At 26.7% G+C, this 11187-nt stretch overlaps 1 protein-coding gene across 1 annotated transcript; it reads left to right on the top strand.

The window, feature by feature from the left end:
- The first annotated feature begins 554 nt into the window (after window positions 1-554).
- On the top strand, window positions 555-6840 carry LOC132918017 (lipopolysaccharide-induced tumor necrosis factor-alpha factor homolog). The gene is made up of 3 exons (XM_060979068.1): window positions 555-814; window positions 5823-5976; window positions 6327-6840. The coding sequence occupies exons 1-3, from the start codon at window positions 760-762 to the stop codon at window positions 6430-6432; spliced, it is 315 nt and encodes a 104-aa protein (XP_060835051.1). The 5' UTR covers window positions 555-759; the 3' UTR covers window positions 6433-6840.
- The last annotated feature ends 4347 nt before the right edge of the window (window positions 6841-11187 follow it).

Here is an 11187-nt window from a genome sequence, read left to right as displayed (position 1 = left end):
ATCTTTTCTATGGCTCAAAATTCAGTCTCTACTCTCTAAAAATAGACGGGAAATATATGGTAAAAGATTGTTGTCTCTCACAGTCTCACCCTTTAATTTTTATACTCTCGGTTAATACTGCAAAAATGAATTAAAAATTTAAAAATGGCTACATGTAAATTAATTACACAAAATTCACGACAACAGTATTGTGCGTTTGTATTCAATCGACAAACGAAAACGCAGTATGTATTGAATACAATCTAATGTGTCAGCGATTAATAACTATTCAGCACAATTATTAGTAAAAACGAAGTGTCAATACAACATAAATAATAGTATGTATACAGTATAGTACTATACAGAGGACCAACTCTGACCGGATACCAACATCGGCAACATCACATCACAGGGCATAGACGATATTATTTTTTCAGTCGTAAACACAATATTTTGATTCGGTGTTTGAAATCGGTAATCGCGCAGTTGTCTCAGACTGTCCAACAACCAACAAAATACAAATACCCCACTACACAATACATAGTACATACACGTATACGTCTGTACGGCACTACGGCGTACGCGTACGTTTATTGTCCGTTGTGTCGTCGTCCGATAACTACGTAGTACGTAGTTACAACTTTCGGCGGAGAGTGGTGACCAGTGAAGACATCTTAGGTCTACATTGTACTGCTCTTTAAAGTTTAAGGGCAGACGGCCAGTTATAGCAATATTTTTATATTACGTTCGTGATTTATTCGTTTTGAATAAAAAAAAAACATGAGTGAAAATATAAATGAAACGACCATGCCTGTTTCACAGCTTCAAATCCAATGTGAGTATAATATAAAAATTAAAAACTCGTATTTATTGATTTGATTACGCCATTTATTGTCATAGTTCTTTCGGTTAGGTTGTAGATTATGCTTATGCAATAGTTTATAAGTTATAATAATATGTAATTGGGCTGGAACCATAGTTGAGATAATTTTTAATGATATAAAAAGCAGTTAGGCAAAGTTGATATTATGTAGTATTGTAAGATATGAAACGCCGAATTCGTTAACAATTATGCCCTATTAGATTAATAAGATTGTCATATCTAAAAGTATTAAATGCAAGGGCGCCCATCTGTCAAAACCTAGGGGGGTGACAATCATAATTATAAGTAAATTTTCGTAATACTATCATAAGAAAAGTTAATTTATTATTCATAGCTAAAATAATAACAATAATTTTACTATTCTAGGGGGGTGACATGTCACCCTCTTGCACCCCCTAATGGGCGTCCTTGATTAATTGTACTTCAGTGATATTCAAATGAAAGAAATGGTATGTACCTATAATTATTAATTATCAAATGTAATTTACAGTTAAAAATGGAACTAGAATTTTTTTCCAGGGGGGGGCAGAGTGGGGCAAATATTTTTTTTTACATACCTAAGCGTCTTAAGCTAAGGTTTATCAACAATCAATGAGGTTATTTAAATAAAATATAAATATTTTCGTATTATATAACATAATATAGCTATTAGCTACATAGTACAAATTTTTGAATAGTTAAAAATGTTTTAAGAACAATGTCAAATATTTTTATGTACCTTATATAAGAAAATGTTTAATCACAGACATTCAACAAGTATATTAATAATGATGTACAAAAATGATAATTTCTTTATTACTTTAATATTACATATCTTTGTGGATGAATAATTATGTTGTTTTTACTTACATTCCATAAATATAAATATAAATTAAAGTAATTGTGTTTAGACGTTTAGTAATGAACAAATAAATTTGTTTGACTCAACTTTAATGCAATGATTTGGGATGCATTTGTTTATTTATTTTCATCCAGTAATTAGTACTCAATAAAGAAAATAATAAATAACTAAAAGATTTTTTCTTATTTTACAAATTTCAAAACATATTTTATTGAAATTGTAGTAAATTTTTTCCTTATTAGACAATACTAGTAACCAGTAGGTTAATCCATAATAAAAACACCAAATATGTTATTTGTTCAAACTTCATTAATTCAATTATTATAATTTATAATAAATTCAATTTATTCCTCAATTGATAATGTTTTATGACTTTATTATATCAAACATATTTTTCAGTGGTGGGGGGGGGGGCTGGCGAGAGGGCTGAACTGTTTTCTGGGGGGCTGGAGCCCCCTTTCCTCCCCTTGGCGTCTTGCCTGTTTGCAAATAATGTTTTACTATGCAGGCTTATATTCAATTTTTTAGTATTAATATATGTATAGTAAATTATACAATTTAATATTTTAGATACTGTAAATTCTTTTTTTTTTTTAAATATTTTATCATAGTTTAACTTCTTCTGTATTTTGACTATACCTCCAATCTAAAGGTGACGGATTAGACTGATTAGAGTGGTCCCTATCCCTATGAATGACAATTATAAATTAATATTGTTAGACTAGGTTACTAATATTTTGTTATTGATTTTTAACTGTAATGAGTGTAATGTTTTGACAAAACGTCGTCTTGGAAGTTGGATTTATCAAGGGATTGGAATCTTTTTCACTCATCTGCTCGTGTTTGCCAAGTTAATAATTTATATTATCTAAAATCTTACATGTTTGCAATTGCAATGTTTACTCATAGTCCATCGTCGTTGTATTTGACAATCCGTAATGTCAATAACTCGAAAATGCGATAAAACAACAATTATACATATTACCATATATAGTTAATTTCTTTTATATGTCCATTATGTTTATATTTGTTATTTTATCGTTTATTATAATTATTACTGTTCATGATAATAATATACTATATAGTATATACATAACATGACTCATGATTAACCGGACGTTATATCCATGAGAAGTACAATGACCAACACTATTTAAATTACGTAAAATAGTTAAAATAGTATAGAAATCAAAATAATGAGTATTTACTATTGATTTTTTGATGATTCTCCAGGCATGCTCGGGCTGTCGGGACTGAGGTTAACACGTTCATGGACACCTCACTTTTTTATGTTATTCATGTATCTACCTCAGAAAATCACTTTTTTGGAATAAAAAAAACTCAATGTTTGGAATAATTATATTATTGTGTGATATTATTACGTGCCCAAATGTATGAATATACATAATGGGTCAGTCTCATCTCTAGTCTCGTCTAATACCATTAAAAATAGTACTGTATTAGTAGTAATGCCCGATTTGTTGGTTTTGTAAATTATTATTATAGTAGAAGTGACGCATTACATCAGAATTGAAAAAAATTGAAATTACTGCTCTAGCAGTAACTAACCGCGAACGTGTTAAGAAACCCCCTTCCCGGTCTTTTATCCTATAACGCTTTAATACTTATATTCAAATTTTGTTAATAAACGCTATACCTATTGTTTAAATTGTCGATTAATTATTTTTTTATTTTATTAAAGAATTGAATATATAAAATACTAGGTACTCGAAGGAATATAAAATATACCGTTTTTCAACTTGATAGACCAATTTTAATTATTGAAATTTATAAAAAATCAATAGTACCTAATGCAGTCGTATAAGGTATAGGCGTATAGCTATAGGAAAAATTATAATAAGCTGGCTCTATAGCTACCAATATCTATTAATATAGTCAATTTTTTTTTTTTTTATCAGCTACTAGTATAGTATATAGAACACTACTATGATAAATCATTGGATATTATTTAGATTTTGAATCATTTAGATTAAGATACAAATGTACACTAGCTTATATGATCAATACCATAGTTTTATTAGCATTAAAAAAAATAATATTCTTAAAAAAATAGCGTTGTTGAACAATTTAAAATTAAGGGGATTGGAAGCGATGATTTCCTGTCTTTATCTAACACACACGCAACATAGGATTATAGACGTGTTCTATTTCCAACGCACCGATTGATATAATGAAGCGATAAGAATTCTGAATACAGATTTGAATTCGTCATTAAGTCTACTTGAGATAGAATTTCCCACATTTTTGATCTTATCCTCCCAAAATCCGAAAAACGTTATATTAAAAAAGAGTAATTAAAAGATTGACATATTTCAATTTTTGGAGTAGTAAAAATCAAAAAATCAAAATTATATTTATATTTATATAATAATTATATATAAATTATATTTATATATAAGTATGAACTGTGGTATTTTGATCACAAAACTAGCTGAACCATTAACTTATTAAGATAGTAAGCTGAACTAGCTGACTCGACATTATTACGGAAGTACGGCCACCATTTTTGTGACACTGGCAATGTTTACACCACGGTTTTATGACTAGAGTTTAAACTACCAAATTCTAGTTATAGTTTAGCATTCAGCTACAATTAAAGCTTTACAATTAAAATGAGTTGTTTTTTTCAAAAAAATGAATATTGTTTAGTTATTTTATTATTTTGTTTATAGTATATATATATATTAAATAATATGTTATTATAAAATATTTTATATTTTAAGAAAATAAGATAAGACAATTAATATACAAAAATAGGAATTTGAAAGAATTATTTTGTGTTATAATATGTTGATGATATTTAATAGTTTATTTTTAGAGTGGTGGTGGGGGGACATAGCTTCCAGGGGTCTCTGATCTGATCACTCCGTAGTGAAAACCTTAACCGAACTAAAATCTTGCGTACGCTACTGTACGTGCATTTTCTTTTTGGTAAAAATCTAACAATTTGATTTTTCCTGCTAAAGTTAGTTGTTTTGTTTTTGTTTGGGCATCATTGAAATTATAATTACATACTTCGAAACGTATTCAACATACACTGAATACTAATGATAAAATAAATACACAGTCACACAGACAGACAAGACGACGTGTTCATTGCGTTATCGACATTATAAATGCTCGTTAAGATAAACTGTTAAAAATAATTTAATTTCCATTTCCATTTGACATATGTAGTATAAATTGTGACCGTTAATTAGAGTGCCTGTTATATAGAGGTGTTAATGTATTTTTCCCATAACACTCGCCGGGATCAAAAAAATTGACCGTTAATAGAGATGACTGTCCTATAGGGGCAAGACTCTGTTAGCCCAAAAATGACCATTCGTTTTTCGCCCAAAGATTTTAAAACTTCTTTTTTTTCGCCCAAGAATATTACACTTTTTGACCACATTTTTTTAAAGTACGACGAGCAAAAAATACAACAATATAAAACAGGAACGATTAGTCGGTATGATTTTATTAAATCAATAGCATTTAATTATTATAAATTATAAATTTAATAACTATAATTTGACAATTTATATTTTTTATAAAAAAAATTTTTTTTTTAAATTTTATATATTTTTAACACTATATTATAATAAACTAATAAATGACAAATACTTACAAATGCACAAATACACAATATATTTTTGAAGATTAATAAAAGTGTCCTTCTTGTAATACTCTCTGGGTAATGCTAAATGACTTTATAAAACTAATTTACACAAATAAATAATAAAGTGATTTCCAAAGTGTGTATTATAAAACTGTGGTCAAAAAGTGCTATAATATTCTTGGGTAAAAAGGTAAAGTAGTTTTAAAATATTTGGGCGAAAAGCGAAAGGTCATTTTTGCGCGAAAAAAGTCCCGCCCGTTCTAAAGACTAAAGAGGTGACCATTAACGGAAGTTTTACTGTAATTGACTTTTTTAAAATACAGCCCGGCCAGCACCAAAAAAAAAAAACCGCATCTTACATAATACCGCCCTTGGCATAAGCTTGTGTATTTAAGAATTAAATAAACTTTATTATTACCTAAACTAGGTAATTAAATATTCAATCAGTGTCTATGTGAAGTCATGATTGTTTTATTAAATGTTATTTCTATTTTTAGGGCCTCAATCGCCTCCAGCTACAGTACCACAACCAATGGGTCCTAGTAGTACATCAACTTTATGCACTGTATGTGGCAATTACATTCATACAAGCACATCAAAGAAAGCTAAATCTTCTGCTTGGTGGAGTTGTATACTGATGTGTTTGTGTGGGTTAGTATAACAAAACTCATAATTTTTATTATTATAAATTATAGAAAATTTAGTCAACATTTTTTTATTTATACAGTATGATCACAGTTTCAGATAATACTCAATATTTTGGCCGAATGATAATTTATTTTTGTTATAATTTGCACTTTAATACCTCCTAGGTTCCCAAAAAACTCATTTCAATACAGTCATCTGATAAATATATTTAGTGTTACCTGCAATCATTGTGTTCACACTGTATACATGTATTGTTTTATAATTGTTTAGTATTTTTACAAAATTAAAAGTTTTTTTTTAAACGAGCAAATAGTGTTTAACCCTAGCTAATGTACAATTTTATTTTTTTTTAGATGCTGTTTTGGATGCTGTCTAATTCCTTGCTGCATGGACTCTTGCAATGTTGTCAACCATAAGTGCCCAAAATGTAACACTTTTTTGGGACAGTACAGACCATAAACTAAACTTCAACAATATAGTTGGACCGCTAATTTTTTAACTACTTTTATTATTATTTTTTAAAAACGACAATTGAATTTAAGTAATTTTCAATTTTTCATGTAGTATGGTATTTATATTTAAAAAAGAATAAAATGTGTATTTTATTTTTCTATTTTACATTCAAGCATATATAATATGGTAGCAGTAAATTTAAAAATAAGGTACCATAATATTATTTTTCCACTGATTATGTAAAATAAATATTTTTAATTGAACAGTATGATATGATGTAAAATTAATTTTCTTTTTATATTCATTATCTAATGTTCTACAGCAATTTAATATTATTACTATTAAGTCATCAATTATAAATACTTTGTAAAATGTATATTGTTTTGTTTATGAATTAAAATAATGATTTTACTATGATAGAAGTATTAATTTGTTCAGAGGTGTACTAATTAATATTTTTTATAATGTGCTTCTGAAAACGTTAAATACTATAGTTAAAATATAGTAGTTTGTTTACGAACTGTTATCATTTGATATCTAATACCATTATTTTAGAATAAATAGTGGTATTGTTGCTGTCTTTTAGGAATCATTTGACAATAATAAACTTTCTTATAATAAAGATTTCTTTATTATTCCTTGATTCATAGATTATTATTGTGGTTTTGTACTTGGGGTGGGGGTAAATGTGTTGTAGAATGATAATATAAAATTAATTTAATTCATTCAATAGAAACATTTTTGAATGACAATTTCATGGCTCCATAAAAAATATTTCAAGTTTTAGTGGTTTTACTTGATGATAAACTACATTTTGATTGACCCTTTTACAAATAATAAATATTTTTGCTCCCATATCTTGGTTTTTTTCTAAGTACTCAAATCCCTTGGCCTCTATCATAGTATGCCTATTGCCATATAATTATAAAAATCTTTTTAGTTTTTAGGTTTTTATGTTCTACAGACTACAGACTACAAACCATGTATAGTAATAGTATGTACTATGTATACAAATAATAAATATAATACTTAGTATTACCTACCTAACAATGGTCAACAATAAGTACTATAGAAGCATTTATAATTGTATATAATTATTTATAATAAGTCCTAGTAGCACCCCTTCATTTTAACTATACTACCTACCTCTGATAAATTAATAAATATATGAAAGATAATAGTAAATAAATAAAGCGCATGTTTACAATTTAAAATGCTTATAATTTGCTTAAAAATCTTTCATAAGGGCCATACAGCCCCCGAGTCCTACTGATAATGTTTTTACATTTACATTTAATAATATATCAATTCAATCTAATATTATAAATATCAGGGTTAAATAAATTATTCTGAACGTAAAATGTGTTAAATTGTGCGAAATAACACAACTCAGATCCAAAATGATATTCTCTGCTAGAAAACAAAAACAGTTTAACATGTATTTTGATCTTTGTTGAAATTATGTTAGTTTACTTTTTCAATTGGTTTTAATGCGTATAATACCCAAGAGTTCAGAGCTTAGATGTCACCCACACACGAGACACACCTATACAAAAACCCATCCGACAAAAAGGGTAATCGGTAAAAAAGAACAAATTTTAAATATATTTATTGATTATAAAAATAAAATAATTATCATTTACTATCTTACCTAAGCACACATTTACATTTATACAACCTGTATACACCTACATCGAAATTGCCTACATTAAACTCCTTAATAACCGTCGGTATCTAATTTAAAAAATGTATTATATTTTATTTAATTTTAAAAATATTAGACTATAAATGTATTTCTTTTGAAAAATATTTTTTTATTATTTAAAATAATGTGAGAAAATTTATTTTTATATATTAAATACATTATACAATATAACTTAGTATAATATAGAGTAAGATGTATTTTTATTACTAGAAATTTCCCATGTAGACTTTTCATAAATTTCTTATATTATAATCAATAAATATATTTAAAATTTTTAAAAATTGTTTTTTTCCGTGTTATTTTTTTCGGGATTTGACAAAAATTACTGGTATAGTGGTAACCTACCTGTCTTACTCCATACTTCTACTTACAGATTGACTACATATAGGTATAATATTAATTAAGAAACCACATCATTTTTACACAAAATACATGAACAATATTTGCTGCATATCAGGTTTTTTTTTTTATACATAATTCATTCTAACCGGTAGACGGAGTAGCTCTACTCACTGCTGTATAATATATTAATATGTTTCAGATGCACGTTATTGAGTTTGAATTATATAAGATTTAACAATTTTCACAAATTTAAATTTAACTATTAATTATTGTATTTACCTTTCTATACGAAAAACAGTTCTGAGCAATGATGTCTATTCATGTTTATATTTCTAAGAATAATTTATATTTTTGAATTTTTCTATTAGTTATATCTCAATATCTGGACGGGTTGCGCTATATAATTATTAATTAGTAAGTAATTGTTGTTAAAAAAATTACATAGTCAGGACAGACTCTGAGACGCACATGTACCGTGATAGTGATCATTGATATTCATCTTCGGACTATTAGCGACAGTTGAAAAATAATATTTACCTGTCAAATTAAACTTAGGTACCTAATCAAGATGTTATTTTAACATAGGCATAACTACGAAAACACAACATTTCATGTAGGTACTACAGTTTAATAGTATGAATAGAAATTAGTGAATAGCTTTATGAAAATGTTAACATATCAAAATCAAAATTATAAAGATTAGTTTTTGAGTTATTTATCTTTGTACACTAAGGATAATATGCCCCAATCAGTGGCGGTCAAATGATTTTGTCACGGGGGGGGGGGGGGGTGGCGTAAAAAATAAAATAAAATTTAATACATAAATAACAATAAAGAATACAATAAACATAAATTTAATTATTATAAATATTAAAGAAAAAAGTCATGGATCTATGGGAGATCTATCCCCCTGATGCCCATAATAATAAGTTCTAAAAATATATTATTATAATTAATATTAATCTTTAAATATTTATAATTTGTAAAAATTATTCAAGTGACCAATTATATTATATATACTAAAATTAGATTCAATATTACATATATTTTATATTCTTGTGAAACTATTTCTAAAGACTATTATCTTTAGTAGTTTAATATTAACATTTTAATAACTGAGAAGTCGTTTACATTTTGAATTAAAGAAATCAAATTTTTCAAAAAAAATATTCACTAATTACAGACACATTCAGTAATTTACAGATTTACAGTAAAAAAGGGAATTTCATTAGAAAAACAAAAGATTGTATCACTACAGAACACTCCTAAATAGTATAATTAGCGTGGAACAATTTTCAAGAATTTTAAAATACGTTCTTCTAATATATTTAAAAATTTAAAAAAAAAACAACAGAATTTGAATAAATTTATTACTATAGTCTATAAGTAAAAAAATAAGATAAAGCATGCTTGGTGAATTAATTTGTATAATATACCGAATTTTTACAACGATCAAAATATTATAATTCATGTTAACTTCTTATAATAATAATAAAAACTAATTTAAGAAACTTTTTACATAATAACCTAATAATAACGATAAACGTAATTTATATGAATAAATAAATTGCCAGCTAATAACCACGTACCTATAATACATTTGTAAAATGTAAATTAACTTATTTTAATGTCATGCGTATTATACTATTTGCTAAATTGGTAAAAACGTAAATATATTAATGCAATAAATGCTAATTTTCCATTTAAATTATTTATCTCTCTCTCCAAAATCAAGTTTCTCCATAATATTTTCCATTCCAATGAAGTAATACACCATATTATACTAATAAACAGGATTACCTACAATATCATGTAATACTTAATAATATCTTTTTTTAACTAAAACATAACATTTTGTTGTATAAGTAATTATGCGCAACAACTAAATTGTGAATTGTCTATTATACATGTACTTGTCTAGTATTCATGTACTTTTATAACTGGAAGCTACGTACTTAAAGTATCTTAAAAAAAAAAACTCATAATCTTAATCAGTGTAAGTTATCATGTTGTTTTCCTTTACACAAGGATAGTTCCATCATATTGGTCTAATAATAATAATATACGCATTCAATCGTAATTTTTTTTTTAGATAATTTATATACCAAAGTCTATAGAATGGTAATAATGTTTAGAAATTTGCTGGTTCTTTACGAAAAAATATTGATACAAATTAAAAATGAAGGAATCCATTTGAAATGAAATCGATGATTTCGCCCTTAGTAAGTTCTGGGTGTTAAGATTTGTATTGATCCTTGTGTTAAGGAAAATTACATTGACATAATAACTTACAATTACGAGTTGTTGTTTTATTTTTTAAAGATATTCTATGTACGTAGCTTGCAATTATAGAAGTACATGAATTATAATGGAAAATTATGTTAATGTGTAATTAGACAATTCACAATTTAGTTATTGTGCATTAAGGCTTACGGTGCGGCTACGTTATACTTGAATTAGAACAATTAATGGAGGTTTCTATTCTCAAAAAATATCTTAAATAATTTATTAATTATTTTTAACGGAAAACAGTCATGGTGATAACGAATGAGGATCATTTTGGCGGAAAACGAAAACCCTCGATAAGCTTATAGGTGTTATCAAAAACTTAACCCATTTTGTGGGGGTGATATGAATATTTCATAATTGTTACAATCAGTGGCGTACGCAGGGGTAGGGTTCTAGTGTTTTAACCCTCCACAAAATTATTTCTT

This window comes from Rhopalosiphum padi, chromosome 1 (assembly GCF_020882245.1).
Source record: "Rhopalosiphum padi isolate XX-2018 chromosome 1, ASM2088224v1, whole genome shotgun sequence".
Classification (NCBI taxonomy): domain Eukaryota; kingdom Metazoa; phylum Arthropoda; class Insecta; order Hemiptera; family Aphididae; genus Rhopalosiphum; species Rhopalosiphum padi.
The sequence above is the reverse complement of the archived record's forward strand: the minus strand, read 5'-3'. Positions and strand labels throughout refer to the sequence as shown.